Source organism: Sceloporus occidentalis, unplaced genomic scaffold (genome assembly GCF_023333645.1).
Source record: "Sceloporus occidentalis isolate IW3139 unplaced genomic scaffold, rSceOcc1.0.p SCAF_5, whole genome shotgun sequence".
Classification (NCBI taxonomy): domain Eukaryota; kingdom Metazoa; phylum Chordata; class Lepidosauria; order Squamata; family Phrynosomatidae; genus Sceloporus; species Sceloporus occidentalis.
In genome coordinates this window covers 144,564,039-144,584,297 of record NW_028316985.1, presented here as the reverse complement: position 1 = coordinate 144,584,297, position 20,259 = coordinate 144,564,039, and the positions used below count along the sequence as shown (strand labels likewise).

General features: G+C 38.5%; 1 protein-coding gene across 6 annotated transcripts in view; it reads right to left on the bottom strand.

Annotated features, from left to right (window-relative positions):
• ANAPC10 (anaphase promoting complex subunit 10) overlaps window positions 1-20,259 on the bottom strand; it is a 36,934-nt gene that overhangs the window by 15,544 nt on the left and 1,131 nt on the right. For 3 of the 6 annotated variants that reach the window (XM_089527045.1, XM_089527049.1, XM_089527050.1), the window contains exons 2-4: window positions 17,100-17,217; window positions 16,519-16,609; window positions 15,918-16,038 (exon numbers count right to left, since the gene is read on the bottom strand). In XM_089527045.1, the coding sequence (XP_089383171.1) occupies window positions 15,918-16,038; window positions 16,519-16,609; window positions 17,100-17,214 (327 nt within the window). In that variant the 5' untranslated portion in view covers window positions 17,215-17,217. Of the gene's footprint in view, window positions 1-15,917; window positions 16,039-16,518; window positions 16,610-17,099; window positions 17,218-19,175; window positions 19,238-19,895; window positions 20,070-20,259 lie in introns of those variants that run through there. The other 3 variants (XM_089527046.1, XM_089527047.1, XM_089527048.1) reach the window with 3 other exon arrangements.

The window sequence follows — 20,259 nt, the reverse complement described above, 5'->3', positions numbered from 1 at the left end:
AGGTATATTGCTACCTTTGCTCTCTGAAATATGAAACCAGGGGCCAGAACCTGTACAATTTATTTTTCTCATGTACATTTTTCTTTTTTCCATACAGGTGAATAGAGGAAAAGTTAAATTTTCTTGTGAACAACACAAAACAAGGTGAGTGCACCTGTACAGAATATGAAAGGTGCTTGCAGTCATGAAAAACATGAAAAGTTTTAAGATCAGTGAATTCTCCCACGAGAACAAATACACTTTGCAAAGAGCAGAAAAACAGTTTTCTATGCTTTTGCATCAATATTTGAGCAAGTGCTATGACAAAGAAGATTTGCAACACAACATGCCCCTGCAATAAATGGGAGAATAAGAGAGATGTCCCTGCACTGATAGTATTTAAGCTAGCTTTTCCAACTGCATTCTGCGTCAGTACATAACTAAACTACTGTACTGGTGAGAATGAAACACAAATCACTGCTTGAGACAACAGTTTTGGTCTTACAAAGAGATCTCTTGAGCTGGTTGAAAATTGAAATTTCACAAAGGATGTAGCCAAAATAAAATTGCTGTCATCTCTTCCATTTACCAAGTTCTGAAAATGATGGTGTAAAGGATGAATGTGAGATGTTTCAACGTATGTATGGGCAGGGATAGCACTATAGATTCATGCAAGAATATTCACCTTCATTAGTAGTTTTCAAAAGTTTTAGTCTCTTCTTTCTATGTCTGGGCAGCATCATTTCAAAGAGATCAGAATATTTCTGTATACCGGACTACTTTCTATATATTTCCTCTCATTTTTTACTAATCTAGGCATACTTTACACAATGCCTACACAATCAAGTCAGCTACCAGCATTTCTAAATAAAGCACATTTTAATTGCTCTAAATCATTGTTTCCCAAACTTTGGTCCTCCAGATTTTTTGAACTTCAGCTCCCAGAATTCCTGATTGTTGGTCGAACTGGCTAGGGCTTCTGGGAGCTGAAGTCCAAAACACCTGGAGGACCAAAGTTTGAAAAACTCTGCTCTAAATGGTATAAAAGAGAAAAATGAAAATGACGCATTTTAAAATGATGTTTCCCATAAAATTCCTTGGAAATGATAAGCACATTCCATGTGATCAAATATGGGATATGGCTTATCTAAACATTGTGAGAAGGACCACTCTAATGCCAAGACTAGGTATTAATTACAGTACAGTATACAATCATTGTGTTGTAAAAGTATTGTGCAGCCAAGGCACATTTCACATCAAATGAAACCCCAGGTTTGTATCCTCATGTTACATGTCAATATTTAAATTTATCATTTCCTTTGCTACCATGCACACATATGTACATACTCCTTTAGTTTTACTCCTTGCAGGACAGAAAAAACAAATACAGGATAGAAGAGCATGTGCCTCTTTTTTGATACAAGAGTTATTTACTTTACCCAACTCCCTCACCTCAACTGGTTTCTTTCCCTTTTTGATGTAGTAATGATCATCTGCGAAATACATCTAGTGAGCCTACCAAAGCAAACTTAACAATATTCGCTACAACCAGTAAAACATAAGGGCCAAAAGAAACCTCTCAGTACACCCTCCAATATTCGAAAAAAGGAGGGGGGATTGTGTGTGAACAGCAGACATTGATGTTCACACAAGCACACTGCATACAACTCTGCAGGCGGTATTTCTGTTTTTATTGGATTAAGCCCTGGTACAATGGAGTTTTAGTGCCATAACTGCTTATTTCACTGAGTGTCAGGCTTGAAAACAACAGGTAAAGATAAAATAAAGCCAAACACATAAAGACAGAAAGCTGCACTGCATCTATTTTTTTTTAAAAAAGAGTCACAAAATAGAATGTTCTTAATTCTTCATTTCAAACTATATAATTTATAACCATGACACGAATAGGGGAGAAGCACAAAGGAGAAAATACAGAAACATAACGTTCCCAAGGTTCAATTTACAAGGACCTCACACAAAGTTTTTTTTCTCGCTTGCAACCTTTGCTAGAAACAGTATTATTTGCTAAAAATGCAAAAGCTGCCAAAAGCTATGGTCCATCTAAAGCAAATATGTTTAAGATGAAAATGGAGAGAGCCAATGCTGAAGAAAGACAGAAGAGAATATACAAAATTTCTCTTAGAAACTGCTCTATAATGTGGTAAAGCTGAACAAGCAACCATAACTGTAAACAGATTGTGTTCACAGATTAAGAATTCAAATTTTATAGAAATATAGAAAGACAATGAACTAAGTAATCACATTTCAAACTTTGTAATTAAACTATTTCTCCATCGCCCCCCTTGGTCAAGTTATTGGGAATTCAATGCCAGTCTTGGTTCACATGCTAGAACAATGGGAAAATTTTCCGAATGGTTGAACGCTAACCCTGACAAGTGTGGAGAGCCAACTACAATACATTATATGGTAGCATAACCTGCCACCCACGATGCTGAGAGAACAGCTTTCAAACACATGCACTGAGCTGTAAAACCACAAAATCCCTTATTACACATTGTCTCTCTTACTTTAGGTGAAACATACCATCATTTCCCCCTCATTACAAATCTAAGAGACTTTTTTTTAAAAGCCACCATCTGTAACCTAACTTTCCAGCGAACTAAATTATCATTTTAAAATATCAGGTGCAATTTTGCTCATTGCTTTTTTAAAAAGAAGAAGAAAAAAAGCACGTCCCTGTGGCATAGAAGGAATCCAAACATATCATCTTTGAGATTCTCAGAATTTATTTTTATGTTTCCAGCTATATTTAATTTATTTAAATATAGTTGTGTCCACTGTTCTTTTCCAATCCAAAGCAGTTTCTTTACACATTTAACATTTCACATTATTTAAACAGACAAAATCACGCCTTAGAGAATGACTTTGTTGAATACATCCTTTAAAAAAGGTGCTATGTCAGAAGATGTATGTTAAACTTATTTTTTCAGACTTTAAATGAGACCATCACTGCCAACATAACTAGTTTTTATAAAGTGGACACTTGTGATATATCAAGGTTTTGAACACAGAAGCCGTCTATATATTGCAACTGCATTCCATCAGAACATATTGCTGAAATGTTTTGGGGAATATGCTCTTGTATAACCAGATGTATTGCTCAGGATATTAGCTCACTAATACAAAAATCAGACATCACTACTAAATGACAAACATACTCCACCCTCATTACAACACAGTCTGGTCATCAGCCAAACATTCTTGACTCTTTATCAAAAAAACCAAAAAAAGAAAGATTACCGAGGAAATAAAGGCAAATGAAGGTACCAGTATACAGTACTAACCAATTCAACAACTTATTTGAAAATGCAGTTACACATAGAAAATGTAAGCTTTTAGATAAACTCTCTCTCTCTCTCTCTCTCTCACACACACACACACACACACACCCCAAAACAGCAAACTCAGTCAAGTATTTAATATGCAGACATTCAGTACTTGATCTTCTATCCCTCTCTGATGACTGAATCATAGCATTCCAGGGTTCTTAGAGGATACTCCAATTTCTTATGCAATTTTTTTCATTTGCAATTTTGTTTGCAAAGTGTTTCTATTATATATTGACAGGGTCAATTAGTCTAGCGACCTATGGGTCATTCTGCCCAACACCTCAACAGATTGTTTGACTGAGCACATTCAAAACCCATGACAATATGCAGTTCCCTCTGCAGATAGATACTTCTGGATGTCCACAAGCTACCATGCTACTGAGTCTTATCACAACCACAAGCAATATGCCAGCCTCCAAATGTGTCACAAGTTGATTTGAGCTTCCCTTGCAGATCACAAATACAATTCCCAGCAACACCTCTTGCACACCAAAAGACAATGAGAGTTGCACAAGGTAACTTCTTTGTAGATTATGGTTATTGATTGCAACAGAAGCTTTGATTTAGCTAGCTGAAACCTATGGACCTTAAAAAAATTCCAAATGGCTTAAAAGTGTAAACACATTCATTCAGATGGTTTTAAGATCACAGTGAATGATTCAAAGATAATTACTAAAGCATACATATAGGGCCAATTCAGGTGATTGTATTTCAACTTAATAAGATGTCAAAAACACACTTTGCGCTTCCTTTCATATACACTAGAATTAAACTAGGAAGCCTCTAATTAACAAGCATGTCCTGGTTCATCTGAACTGCAAAAAAAAAAGATACCAACTATAGAACAAGACAAGATATTCAAATTGGCAAGTGACACAGTTTCTTGGATTGGTTGAAACAGGAAACCATGGTTATGTAAAGATGTCCAAACATATTTTGTTTACACTGCCAAAGATGAATGGAGGGGGTACATCTGCAGGCCAAAGATTGCCCAGGTATTGGCTTATCCAGATGAGTTATAATAATCCATGGGGTACTACAGTGTACTAGGATTTACCAAAAAATGCCAAAATGTTGTCATCAAAATATATACCAAGGCGAATCATCAGCTGGGTTATTTTCTATTGAAATTAAGTATCAAAATAAACAAAATTAACATTTTGATTTCTGTAACAAACCAAATGACAATAGACATGGAATTTCCCAAATGGCACCAATAGATGCTGGGGTGCCCATGAAGCTATTTCTTTTCCTTATATAAGTGAATTTTAGAAGGAACTGGCAAAATCACCCCTGAGTATTCCTTGCCTAGGAAAACGCTATGAAAACCTATGGGTTTCTATGGGTAGCCATAAGTCAACAGGCAACTTGAAGGCACATTCACACAAGGGAATGGTTCAATTAGTCCACTGACTGTGTGGCAGGGGAGTGAGGAGGCAATGTCCTGCAGGAAAATGGATGGAGGAAGAAGGAGGCCTATCACCCACAATGTAATCTATTGCTCTGTTTATTGTTGCTGTGTGCCCTCAAATCATCCGACTTACGGTGACTCTAAGGAAATCCCATCACAGGGTTTTCTAAGGACTGAGAGTGTGTGACTTGCCCAAGGTCACCCGGTGGGTTTTCATGGTGGAGCAAATATTCAAACCCTGGTCTCCAGAACTGTAGTCCAGCACTCAAACCATTATGCCACACTGGCTCTTCTCTTTGTTTCCACCCTGTGGAAGCAATATCCACCAACCTTCCAGTTTCCCTGCTTTCTCTCTTGTAATTTTCTTTCTCTGTTTACCTTCATGTGGATATGAGAGGAAGAGATAGAACACATACATATATACATAGACAAACGGAAGGCTTCAAACATTTTGTCCCTGGCCTCAGTTCTCACAAGAGCTATTCTGTAGTTTTGCTCACACCATCTTTTAAAAATTCCAGATGTGCCCATGAGCTCAAAAAAGATGGAGATGCTAATAAAGACCAATGGGTGCTAAAGTGTGAAGTAGGTGTCCCTAAAGAGGCACAGACGTTGCTGGGCAGGCACTTATTTCAAGCAGCTGTTTTCTTGAACTATGGATTCTTACAGAAATTTAGCTGGAAAAACTCTTATTACAGAAAAAAAAATCTGAAAGCACACATACAAAGAGAAAACATTTGAAGATCTGAGAAGGAGTTTTCTTTTGGATGATGCAGTTTACAGACAATCGGAGTTCCTCAGCAGATATCATAAAATCTTTAAGCACCGTACACTTTACATACATGTATATTTAACATAAATGAAAGATAATGTCAAGGTAGTCATTTTTGTTCCCAAGGCAACACTGGAAACATAGAAAACCAGATTTTTTTTCATTATTATGGATCAAGCTACTACAGCACAAAGTCAAGACATCAATGATTATGGAAAAACAACAGTTACAAATCTGATATTTTGACAATTCTAAATGTTATGCTAAAAAGTTCTTGAGACAGCAACTCCCAGAACTGCCATTTGCAGCTAATAAATAACTAAACAATTTACTGACATAATTTATTGAAATTGATCCTAAAAGAAAAGAGCAATTCCTAGCTGTCTTTCTTTTTATATTTTAGCTTGTCTTACTTCAACACTTTCTTGAAACATCTTTATCTTCCATCTCTATGGAGTCTGGAGCACAAAATTTTAAGGAACAGCCAATTAAACACATAAGGGAGTTGTAATTTATTTATTTTATTTATGTCCCACCTTTCCCCCAAGTCCCATCCCCCCCATCACCACCACTATTTTTATCCTCACATCAACCCCTGAGGTAGGTCAGGCTGTCTCACTATCCCAATGAGCTTCACAAAAAGGAATCTGAACCTGTGTCTGTTCAGTTCTAGTCCAACATTCTTAACCACACAGTAGACCTTGTGCCACAACTCATTCTGTTACTCTTAAAGCATTTCCTTCTCAACTAAAATTGAATAAATAAATAAATAAAGCTCTTAATGCAACTGTTGGCAAAACATCTTGTCAACCTCATTCTGAATGCCAGAAAGCAAAGTTCTATCATAAAAATTACTGACGGGGTAGGACTATGTTCATGAAACCTGCAATTGTTCACTTAAAGCAGAATTCCCCAAATGTTTCTTCCCTATGGAACTTTACATTATTTTTGATGTCTGTTACTATCTGGAAGTATCCCTATCCAATGTAATTTAAGATTGGGGGCTGAAAAGAGGGAACCAAGACTCAGGCTGCCTCTGTACTACAGAAATAAAGCAGTTTGGCACCACCATTAACTATCATGGCTCAGTGCTATGGAATTCTGGATTTGTAGTTATGTGATAATATTTAGCCTTCTCTGTCAGAGAACTCTGGTTCACACAAACTACGGATTCTACAGCACTGAGCCAAAGTGGTATCAAACTGCATTATTTTTGCAGTGTGGATGCAGCCATAGGGGTTGAATAGGCCACCCCTTTCAGTGCTGGAATGGGACTACATGCTGCAGCCCCAATCTGGCCTTTCCACAGCACAAAAAGGAGCCGTAAAAAGCAGCTCCTTTTTGCGCTGCAGAAAGGGCTCCATAGCTGCTGGTGCTGTGACTTTTCAACATTCCTTTGGTGCTGTGTCATCTGGATGCAGTGCAAGAGGAGCACCATGATGCTGCCCGCAGTGTGGTGGGGCACGCAGTGTTCACGCCAGCATGGGGGCAGAGTCGGGGTGTGAGTTGTGTGGATGCCACACTCCCACTCCGCCCCGATGCCGGTCTTTGATGCCATTCTGTCAAGGCTCTTAAGACTCCCAAAGGCCTTCTTTGGGGTATTTTCTAGGTTAATAAAAAGATGTCTGCACCTGACCTTTTCTCTTCTTTAACTAGCCGGAAGAACACCACAAGGCAAATAGCTACGATTGCTTTTTCATTAGGAAGTAAAAAGATCTGTGCTACTGAAGCACATATCTAGTGTATATACCTATTCATATACCTAATGATTGCAACATTAGCTGTTCTATGAATTACTTGATGTGAAATAGACAGTCACAAAGTTTCCTCTAAGGAAAAGTTGCACTCAGTGACACACTCAATGGCAGGGAGACTAATACCCCACTTCCCAGTCCTATGTGGATTTGGCACATCAGCACTCCTGACACAACATACATATCTGCATGGCATGTAGCTAAAAACTCTCTAGCTAACGAAAGAGGAAGGATTCTTGTGGTTAAGAGATATGGAAACAAAGACTGAAGCAGGAAAAAACAGTATAGAGAGAGGGGCAAATGAAGGTGGAGTTGAGGAACACACACACACGACACTACAAAACAAGTATATGTGATCTAAAATTTAGGGAAAATAAAAATAAAATAAAAACAAATTTGGGATGCCTCATTAACAGATGGGATATAGCTAAACAGGTCCAAACAGTAGAGGGATCTGATGACGATGATGAGGCAGAGAAGTCAGTGGTGGTCCAAGTGGGCAGAGAGTGGAAGGAGGCAAGGACCCAAGGAAAAAATGGGGCAATGTTAGTCCCAATGTAAGAGGAAAAGGAAAATCACTGGGTAAAGTAGTCCCCAAATGAGTTCTATTATACGAGTTCCAGTTTTAAAACAAGAACAATTAATACAACAAAAACACCTGAAGGCCCTATGGGATAGATGAGTCTTTAAACAGTTTTGTAAAACTTAATTAAGGGAAGAATGTATGTCTCTCTACTTCTGTCGACATCTCAGGTGTTATTGCCAAGACACTTCTGTACTTCCATTGAGGAGCCATAAGAGACAGGACAGGAAACAGCCTTGTATTGTATAGAAAACACAGTTCTATAAAATAAACTGGACCAAAGTAAGTATATGAAAACACCAGTTTAGTTTCTGTTGCTTTTTTCAGAACGGCACTAGGATCCTTATCCTAGTGCCAGCACGTACACAGGTGTGAAAGATCTATAGATTCTGGCTGGTCTTAATAGCCAACCATAATCTATGGATACCAATAACTCTGCTTTTCTCCACAAGGACAACAGTGGTCTCTTACCTCTAGTGTCACACTGAATTTTGAAGCACCTGCAGTAATTCCAAAGTCTAACACAACTGTAGGGGTGAGACCTCATTCACTCATCCTTCCACACTTCTAAGCTGTGGGGCTGCTTATATCTGTGATTTCTAACATCTTAGTGCTGTTGAGTACCTCTTTAATCAGGAGATTAAAGGGAGTTCCTGTCCTTCTCCAGGCTCTGTAGACAACAAGAACTCTGTCCAGATCATCAAGTACTGTAATAAGAGTTTACAGCAATGAACTGACAAGTATGCTTCTGCATCCCTGTGTATGTAATGCATAATTTCTCTCTGGCAAAAAGGATTGTCAGCTGTAGATGTAGCTATATTTTTTCAGGATAACCCCATGTAAAAGATATGCTACCATGACAGAGTTGCTCATGGAAACATCTCTATTCTCTAGGAATGAGTAGTCAGTATATACCAGTGGTGGCGCCCCAGCACAGAGTTTACCAGAGTTTGTTACTAGAAAGCCAGAGGGACAAGGCACTTTGTGATAAATAGTGGGTTTTCGGTTGCTGTTTGAGCACTCTGTCTCTAAAACGTTTGCCATCATTGGTATATATGATAATGTGGATAAAAGCTTCTGCTGACAACTTAAGCTTTCAGTTGAAGAATTGGGTCCAGGAGCATTCACAGGCTGTAAATGTATTCTGCCAAGGAAAATGTGACCCTAGCTAAAATAGGCCCCAAATGTCCTATATAAAGCAGACATCTATGGACATCATTTGACTTAATTTGGATTCATCCTGTCATATGAATAGTTAACGCTGAAGAGAAGATAGGGCAGGAGATATCTTAACTCAACTTAACCAGCTGTCCAGAGGCCATTTATATGTCACCTTTTTATTTATAGGGCCCTATTCCCCAATTCATTAGTTTTCTGTCAATTGTAGATTGTACACAGTCTAGACTGGAACCATGCCACTCTGATGTATCACATAGCAACAAAAACAATAGTAACAGTTTAGTACATTCAGAACACTTCATACTCCAGATTACTAAAATGTAGCTTACTAGAACAGCTGCTACTTGTATGTCTCTAGAAGCTTGTGGGACCCTACCCAAATTCCCATCAGCCCAGTCCATCAGCTGTGTTATGGGAGGGGGGTTGCTGTTCCTGGCATCTGCAGTCACAGGCTAAACAATTTCAATGAACAGTACTCTGGGATGGAGGGGATGCAAGGACACATGGGGAGAATATGTGTATATACACACGTGTAGTAAAACTAAATGCTGCCCTCAGGGCCAAAAAGGTTGTACATTCTGCAGTAAAACATCAGTTCATAATGAGTCAAGTCTGTCTACAATTAGAGAGTTATGCAGGGCTGCCCTTGAAAAAGACTTGAAAGCTGCAGCTAGTGCAAAATGTTGCAGCTCTATTGTTGACTACAATACTATACAGACAGCATATAATGGCAGTCTTAAAATAATGGCAGTGGCTTCCAACATGCTTTCAGTCTGAATTCAAGATGCCTGTGATGACATTTAAAGCCCTAAATGGTTTAGGACCTCAGTACTTGAGAGAGCACCTTTCTTTTATGTGCCTGCCTGGGGACTGAAGTCTGCTGGGTAGGCCATCCTCTGCATTGTACTAATGAGGTCAATACCCTGTATAAGGAAATCTAAGAGGGCCTTCTCAGCCTTGACACCCCAGTTTTGGAATGCTCTCTCTTCAGCAGCACAGTTGACGCTAATGCTGGTTTCATTTGCATGCTCATTGAAAACTTAGCTGTTCAGCACAGCCTTGGGGCCTCATTAATTCATCTCAAATGCTAACGCATATGGTTTTAAACTATTTTCAACGTGTTTGCATTAACATCACTTGTATACCATACTGAGATCTTTTGATAAAGGGTAGGGCAAAATATTTTAATAATAATAGTAATACTTCTCTGAACGCAAGAGGATTCTGGACTTCCACTGCCATACTTTGATTTCTGAAATCCAAGGATTTTTCTTTTCTTTTTCTTTTTTTTTTACAAGGTAATGCAGATAAATTTAATCTGGATTGTATAACTTAAGATATTCTTATTGGTCTTCCACATATATGAATTGAAAACCAGTTTTCTACAGATAGACATCAAGTACAGTGCCTCTCAAAGCATCTTACGTGGCTGACCAGCAATTCGTCTTCCACGTTCCAGCCCCAGCTTGCTTCCAATGTGCCAGGAATACAGGTAATTGGGCACAGACCAACAGCTGATGGTTCTGTGAACCTACACCACTTTGAGTAGAACAGATCTAGCACATCAAGGAAAATACTGTGTTAACAATCTCTCCCTGATGGGCTAAATCAACCTTTTGCCCTCCAAAGGTGTTGGACTTCAACTCCAAAGTTAAGCTAACAAAATGAAATTCAACACAGAGAAATGTAAGATACTGCACATAGGGCGGAAAAATGAAATGCATAGATATAGGATAAGATACTGCACATGGGCGACACCTGGCTGAAAGAAACTACATGTGAAAGGGATCTGGGAGTCCAAGTAGACCACAAGTTGAACATGAGTCAACAGTGTGATGCAGCAGCTAAAAAGGCCAATGCAATTTTAGGCTGCATCAATAAAAGTATAGTGTCTAGATCAAGGGAAGTAATAGTGCCACTATATTCTGCTCTGGTCAGGCCCCACCTGGAATACTGTGTCCAGTTCTGGGCACTACAATTTAAAAAGGTTGTGGAGAAACTGGAGCATGTCCAAAGAAGAGCGACTAAAATGGTGAAGGGTCTGGAAGCCATGCCCTACGAGGAACAACTTAGGGAGCTGGGGATGTTTAGCCTGGAGAAGAGAAGGTTAAGACGTGATATGATAGCCCTGTTTAAATATTTGAAGGGATGTCATATTGAGGAGGGAGCAAGCTTGTTTTCTGCTGCTCCAGAGACTAGGACCCGGAACAATGGATGCAAGCTGCAGGAAAAGAGATTCCACCTCAACATTAGGAAGAACTTCCTGACAGTAAGGGCAGTCTGACAGTGAAACACAGTCCCTCCGAGTGTAGTGGAATCTCCCTCCTTGGAGGTCTTTAAACAGAGGCTGGATGGCCATCTGTCAGGGATGCTTTGATTGTGATTTCCTGCATGGCAGGGGGTTGGACTGGATGGCCCTTGTGATTTCTTCCAACTCTATTATGTGTCGTGTCTTTTTAGATCGTAAGCCTGAGGGCAGGGAACTGTCTATTATCCCCTCTGTTGTAAGCCGCCCGGATTCCCAGTGATTGGGCGGCATACAAATAAATCCTATCATCATCATCATCATCATCATCATCATCATCATCATCATCCTATGATCCAGGCAGCTTACACAATGATCAGCAGTTCTGGGAGCTGGTGTTCAAAATGTGTGGCAGACCAAAGGTTGAGAACCACTGGACTAAATAATCTTGGAAATTATAACTTGAGAAATAATTTCAAATAGGACCCACCCCTCTGCAGTTTGCTTAAGTTTCAAAAAGACAGCTTGTCATGTGGCGTAGGGGAGAAGAGAAGCATAGTGTTACAGTTAAAAAAACATGTCAAAGGCAGAATGGTCAAGTTGAATTTGTTACACAGTCTTTAGGGTTATGCACTCAGAGGAATCAAGAGCAGAGAGAACATCTACATGGGTACTGTACTTTATTTGATTTAGGAAACAGGAAAAAGGATATTGTTAAAATATGTTCTGCAACTTTTAATACTCAAGTGAGATGCACAGATATGCCTGTGTAGGGGAGAGAATCTGACCTTCCTCCTCTCTTTTCTATAAGGTCCCAGAGTCCCGCCCCCCCCCCCCCCCCCGAATACTCAACCAGCATTAAGGGACTCTGAGTGGTGCAGGCTAAATCAAAAAGAGGATACATGTTCAAATATTTTAATATGAAAATCTGAAATAAAACATTTGTGTGATTTCAATAAATAAAATAACTCTGAAAACTAGCAGTAAGCAAGATAAGAGTATGCTTGTGGAGTAATCAACAATTAAATTACTCATGAAACATTGCCTAGATACTGCATGCAGGAAACGTCACCACAGTGTCATCACTACAGAAAGAGTTGGCTACAGTTCACAGGAGCAACTTGCTATTCATCACTTAGAGTGATGAGTACCCCTAGATGATGAGGAAAGTAAGAAAATATCCTTACAGCATCACATTTTCCTAGGCTAGGAAAACCTACCATCAGTGCCATTGCAAACCATAAAAAGAATTATCCAGTACTTCTCCTGGCCCTTAAACATTAGGCTAGACTGGCTGGTCCAATTCTGAACGCCTTGGGTAGTTATTTGAATTGTTTTGGAAAGAGAAAAGGGTTATGAAGAGACAGATGTGTCAGCACTTACTATCTGAAAAGCAGGGCTATGGTTTTTGACACTAGCTGTAGAAGGCAGGAACAGCTCAATGTGACATTGCTTTGGACGACAACATTGTCTGATTCTTCTGACTGCACCAGAGTTTGGTTTGTTCATTTGTGTTTTTTAAATCAACAAATCAAAACATTTAAGAAGCCCCACTAAATCCCAACACTTGATGCTCATGAAGTTACATAAACATTTATTTTAAGAATTTAGTGAGCGGATATTTTATGACAGAGGCAGGTAATGCTGGCTACCGCCCAAACTGCACTACAGTTCTTTGATTTTATCTGGCTCTAAGAAATATACAGTTGCCATTCCTTTTTCACAGGGGATCTGTTCCTGACCCCTTCGCGAAAACCACTGGCTTGAATATAGGCACGGGTGCATCAGGGTGTGCAGACGCACACTACAGATACCCCATTCATTCTCCCCTCCATCCGTTCCTCGTGCATAAGCGAGGGAAGTGGGTCCAAAGACCGCGAGAATGGAGGGAGGATTGTATGTTGGATAGGTCTCTCAGATTGTTGTGTTTGCAATACCACTTTTTATCCCCACATGTACAAGTGTCCTAGAAAAGGGGGGGAAAGATGTATTAAGTTACATTTAGCTGAACACTGAAGGACTCACCAATACCATATATTATGTTCCAATGATACCACAGTTATAGCTCTTTGGCTTGTTCCAAACCTTCCAGGTGCTCCTTGACAGGAGTAAAACACAGTACTATTTATTTATAAAGTGGACGCTGGGGTTTGGTTTCAAAATCCCCTGTGTATAACAAAATCCATGTATGCTCAAGTCCCAATAAATATAATGACATAGCAAAATGGTGTCCCTTATAAAAATGGAAAATCAAGGTTTCATATTTGAAATGTATACTTTTTTTGAATATTTTCAAACCATGGATGCTTGAATCCATGTATAAGAAGGGCCACTGTACCACTGTTCAACTCAAAGGTCTCAAAGTAATTTACATAGAAAATAGTGGCTTTTAAAAATATTACGATAAAATTGTTAATGGGCACTGTGGGATATGCTTTCACATGAAGATTCTCTATTCCAGTGATGGCAAACCTTGTAGAGACTGAGTGCCCAAACTGAAAGGCATTCCCACACTGGGTGCCAGGAGGGGGGACTTCCAGGGGGACTTCCATTTTCCAGGGGTGGGACTTTCCTGGAGACAGCTAAAGGCACAGGAGGTTGGGAGGAGGAAAGAGGAGGAACAGGTGTACACCTGTTCCTACTCTTCCCCCACCCTCCTATCTCTGTGTGTGCCCTCAAAAATGGGTTTACGTGCCATAGGTTTGCCTATTCTATTTCTAAACAAAGCTATCTGCTCAGAACCTTGGAGAACCTAGATTTATGAGTCACCTCACCCCAAGATTAAGGGTGCATCTACACTTTAGAAATAATGCAATTTGGCAAGACTTGTTCCATCGTACAGAGTCCTGGGATTTGTAGTTCTCTCAGGCACCAGCACTATTTAGCACAGAAGGCTAAAGACCTTACAGAACTACAGATTCGAGAATTCCATAAGATGGAGCTACAGCACTTGAAGTGGTGTCAAACTGCATTACTTTACAGTTCAGATGCACCCTAAATTGAGTACAAATCAGAGAATGTACAAACCAGGGGTTGAGAGGTGTTCTTGTTGTTATACAGTTCTTTAGCGATGAAAAGAGCTACATTATTTCATGTGTACTATCTTAAATATGCAGAAACTTACCATCCATGCATGTAATCAAGCAGACACTTACAACCTACCAAACTATCAGGGTATAAGAAGTGTTATGAGTTAATAGGCCATTCTTCTTAATTTAACTTTAAATTACAGGCCATTGCTATAGTAAGGAAAATAATATGATCTGTGAAAAAAAATTAGGAAAAATATTATTCCATACTAGCATGAATTTGAAAGACAATGTCAAGGCTAAAATTGGTCTCTGAAGCACACAATCAAAGAGCATGTGTGCACACACACACACAAGGGTGGCCTGAACAGTAGACACTTTCAGATTTTTTCCTTCACCTCCCAAATTATTAAGGCTATATGTAAATGAACAACATACTGTTACAAAAGTATAACCATTTATTACTGGTGGAGTAGATTGCAGAACATGAATCCAAAAGTTGTATTTAAAGGGCAACAATGACCTCTAGTGGACAATGAATGAAAAAAAGATAAAAGGACAAAACTTGAGATGTGCTGAATATTCTACCCTTTATATTTTTTGTCAGATTTTTTTTGGAAGATCATATTGCAACAAAATACAAAATCCACAAAACAATGATACCTTTATTGGACGAACTAAAAAGCGCAAAAGACATCATGCATGCTTTAAAAGGTTCACTAACTCCTTCATCAGGCAAAGAGGTTAAAAATAATCCAGGAGAAGAAAAGTGATGATGGTAAAGACAATTTTTTTCAAGTTTTGTCTAATATGAGAGGCTTTCTTTTCTAACACAGTTGTATCTGTAGATGTCTGACATGTTTTGAGGCTGAATGTTTATATGAGCATAAGGTGAAAATCTGGTTTAACAATCAGGACTCCATGCTTCAAAAGTACGTTACTCATGAAACTAACTTCTATGGGTTTTAAGCAATCTAACGACATACAAGATAGGAAGTGCTTTTTCATTGATAAAAATGATTTCTCCTTTTCAATACCATCACAGAGATAGAAAGCCCCTCAGATATTTGAGTTTCTCATTGTAAAACATCTGATGTAGCTTACTTATAAAAGCATAATACTTCTTAGCAAGAAATTGGCCTCACTTTTTCTCAAACAGCTGTCTCTCATGATAAACTCCTTCTGAATTAAAAAAGATGAAGCTTCAAAAGCAGTTTATGATATAAGGTGGATATTAGACAACTAAAGGGAAAGTAAAGAATTCACTGTGCCAGTGCAAGTTTCTTGCCTCTAGACCACTGGCTGTGCTGGCTTGTGTCAGCTTGAGTTCATCAGAATTGTAGCCCAACAAAAATTATTTTTTGGGCTACAACTCCAAGGGTCTCCAGCAAGTTGTAGTCCAAAAACAGGTAGTTTTCAGAGCTCTGCATCTTGATTCCTCTTTCAATCTTAGCCATATTAATGTTTTTAATGTTTTAATTTTATTTTTAGCTTTCTAATTTGTACTGAATGAATTTCATACACTATAAACAAACATTATGAAACAGACCGCATCCAATCTCTATCTCAAAATGGCTAACCCGGAGTAATGTTTTAAAGAGCAAAACACATTTACCCGAATTTCTTGTAGGTTATGGAAGTTGTTTCCAACTCTGACAGAGATCTTGCTTGGGGTGTAGCTCTCATCTGATTTATAATCTGCATAAATACACAGTGTCTTCACAGTTGTTTTTCTTCTGGAAGAAAAAAGATGAAATAACTAAAGACTTGCAACACATGCAAGCAATTTCCACAAACCCAGAGGGCCTAAAGGCTTCCCCCAGTGCTCCTGATTTAAAAAAAAAATCCAAAACTAATGAGTTGTTGTGGATGTTTGCCAGTAAAATAATTTATTATTAATTTATCCGTTTATTATCTCTGAAATAAATTCAGGCTTCCCAAAAAGTGTTTTTGAGACTTTAATTGTTGCAAATTTAAATAAGCTAACTAGCATAAACCAAATCATAGCAGATTTATTTTCAAGTATCAAAATTGTGGGACAGTACTATAAACAACTGTTTAACAGAAGATAATTACTAGAACTCCTTCAATTTAACTGCTTTGAGTTCCCCTAACCAAAATAATAATGCATTCCTCCTGCAGCCACACCTTCCAAATTCTAATATAAGTAGTAATTGCAGCTCCATGTTATACATTTGTGCATTGATTTTTAATACCTGAATTGGATGTTCACCAAATGAGGCTGTGATCCATCAGACTGCCAGTAGGTTTCTAGATTATCGTCTCGTAACTGGTCCACACCAAAGCCTAGTGTGAACAAAAAGTATCATGCAACTCTCACCACTGCATTTCTGTACTACAAATGTTACAAACATAGTAGTAATGTTACCTATAGTATGATCTGGAGGCCCCAACTCTGCACTTAGGAACATACTGTACTCAATATTACTATGGTTGCTACAGTAAAAATTCAAGAAGGCTCTTGCACCTAAAATGGTTGTGAAGAGGAGAGAATTTCAGCAGTTGCTTCTTACATGATTATGTGAAAAGCAAAACTGCAGAAATTGCCATTTACACAACCATGAAGGGTCCAAGAGATGTCTCCAGTTTTCATTCTGGCACCTCTAATTACAACAATGTTTCTCAACCTTTCACTTTTCTAATCTTTTGAACTTCAAATTCTAAAATCCCTTAGGCTAAATATCTAAAAAATGAACCATTATACTAGAACCCTTTCTATTAAAGTAGCACATAGACAATTCAGTCAAGATGTGTGGAATGTATTTGTGTGAACTACCTGGTTTACAAGATGAAAGTGACCAGACGGCTTGTGATCCTATTTCTCGAACAGTTCCAGTCCTTTCCAGTTGCTTTGGATCTGCACCAGGAGGTGTTTTGTTAGCAGTAGTCATTTTCTGCTTGCAAAACAAATGAAAAATACATTTTTAAAAATTCACATTTCTGCAATCAAATATAGAAATCTTTGGTTATGATATACACTAAGAGGTAACTTCCTTTTTCTTTAGCATTTCTCATTCTTTTGGTATACTGACTGTAATATATTGGAAATACTACATTACCACATATTTGTATATGTTAGCATTTAAAATTTAAAACAAAATGCAAGAAAGGAAATCAGCCTTTCTTACAATGCAACACTGTATTTTATAATGCAATTGTATTAAGAAAGTGCTATGAAACACAATTGGATTGGACTTACTTCTGAATAAATTAATATATATTAATATTGCCATGGTAAAATCAATCATTATGTATCAATCAAGTATTACAGTCCCCTACCACATCCACCAAAAACCTTATCCAGTGTGTGTCCTATGCAGCAGCTCCTGCTGTGTGTCTTATGCCATTGTAGTGGATAGGCAGAAATGGCCCAAATCACCTGGAGGAATCATGCACCCCATCACACAAACTTCTCAAAGGCAAACAATTCCTTCTTCTCAATGTTGTCCTAAACAATGCTGTTCACACTGTTCAACAGTTCACTCTAACCCTCTGGAGCAGTGCTTCTCAATTATTTTCTGTCATGCCCCCCCAGGAAGAAGAAAACATTTCGCGCACCCCACGCGACTGTAAATAGTATCATTTGTCTATAAAATTGTTATTAGTACACCTCTGCATAACAGAGCCTCGCGCCCCCCTTTATGGAGCCTCGCGCCCCCCCTGGGGGGCCCGCCCCACTATTTGAGAAAGGCTGCTCTGGAGAGACCTTCAAGCCAGTAGGTTGCAGTGCGGAGGAGGAGAAAGGGCAAAACTCACTGTACAAATCTGCCTTATGTTTCTTCAGGGTTTGATTTCACCCTTAACATTTCAATTTTTAAAAAAATTCACCCAGCTATAGCACCAATTATGTTTCTGATGGAAACATTAAATACTGAATTGAGTGATACATGTTGAAGACCGCATACATCACCAGTACTCCTCCTCCAGGGATTAAAATTAAACAGTATCTTTGAGATAACTGTGTCGAAACAATCTGCAGCACAAGCTTTATTGGGCTACTTCCTCAGATGCATATTAACTAGTCAACAATATCAGGGTTGTGATCACATGCACACTTATACAGTGGGACCTCAGTATCTGCTGAGCTTTGGTTCACACACACAGATACCAAAATCCATGGATGCTCAAGTCTCATTATACTGTATACTGTAAAGCAGTAAAATGGGGTCCATCATATAAAACAGGACAATCAAGGTTTGTTTTTTGGATTATTATTACTTTTTTGGTGGGGAGAATAAATATTTTTAAATCAGGGTTGATTGAATCCATGCATACAGAATCTGTGGATACAGAGGAGTGACTGTATAGGAACGTAAGCCCTCAGTGAATAAGTGTGGCTTAGTGGTTTGATAGTTGGTCTATGACTGTGGAAACCAGGGTTTACTTCCTGGCTTAACCATGGAAACCCACTAGGCAACCCTGGGCAAGCCACACACTCTCAGCTTCCTAAACCCTGGGATCAATTCGCCTCAGGGATGCCACAAGTAAGAAATGACTTGAAGGCACACAACAACATCTCCTCCTCAGTGGAAATCTACTCCTAAAATCTAGGTTTGCATTTTTCTGTTTCAGCTTTCAGTGTGTTGCAGTAGATAGTTAAGATTTGAGTCAGGAAGACATGGTTGAACTCTTCACTAGGTTGCATTTCAGTTAAATGACTCCAAACAATACATAGCCCACGTCAGTTCAGTCTTATTATGAATATGAAATAAACAACCACTATAAAAACTACAATGAACTCCTTCTTTGGGGAAACAATCTTTTTTTCTATTTTTCTTCATTTCTTAATTCTTCCCATTATTCTATACAATAAATTAAATTAAATATTAAAAAATAATCAAGAATCATTCACTTATCAGGCGCTAGAAGGCAGTCTTTGCTGTACCACAAACTTTTCTTTTTGGCTCTCTTCATCTGTTTAATATAGGACATAAAATAATGAAATTGTCCTTTACAGAGTTAGTCACAACAAAAACTGAAATCCATTAGCAGGAATGAATTATAAACTGTATAATGGGAAAATTCAAAGAGACCTCCAAATTGGATTAGTTACAGCTACTTGGATAGTTTCAAATGTATAAATAGCAAGACCAATTTCCATTGTGCCAGACCTGGTTTCCAAACTATTTTTACATTCTTCAAAATGTCAAGAATCTGCGGTTTGCAACCATACACTAATTCCCTTTTAGGAAGCCATTTTCCTAAAAGTTTTAATAATAAGGAGCTTAATTGTTGGAAAACAGAATCTTAACATAAAATTAAAGAAAAATGTTCCCTTAGTCACAGGGTTATATACCAAATATCCAGTAAGGTAAACATTACGACTCTTCCTTCCACAAAACAAAGAACGCTAGACATAACCCCAATTTATTTCAGTATCCTGAAACTGCTCTTTATGTTCTAGGCTCCCAAAGGGAAAAAATATTTAAAAGAATACAGAAAAAATAAGAAATAAAGTACAACTGAGAGAAGATCACATCACAAAAGAAGACCAAAAATGTTTATAAAGTGTGATACCAACATCTAGAATCAGTCAGAGCCACCCTTCAAAAGAAAGGCATTAAGGACACACCTAAAAGCTGGATCTGAAGCAGTAAAGTGTACATGGACTGGGTATTACAATGGTTGGAGCCACCACTCCGTGGGTCCTGTTTCTTCTTAGGGCATCACAATCTTTTTGATCCCAACAGAAGGCTCTCAGGAAGGACTCCTGGGATAAATCTTAGCATAGAGGCAAGACTGTGTCTGTAAAGATGGTCTTCCAACTACTGTATCTTAATCACAATCCCTTAATGGGTTTAAATGGGATGAGTAGCACTCTGAATTAGGTGCAGGAGCCTATTGATAGCCCATATACAGTGGGCTCTTGGTATCTCTGGGACTTAGTTCCAGGACCCCCCCCCCCCCCATGGATACCAAAATCTGTGGATGCTCAA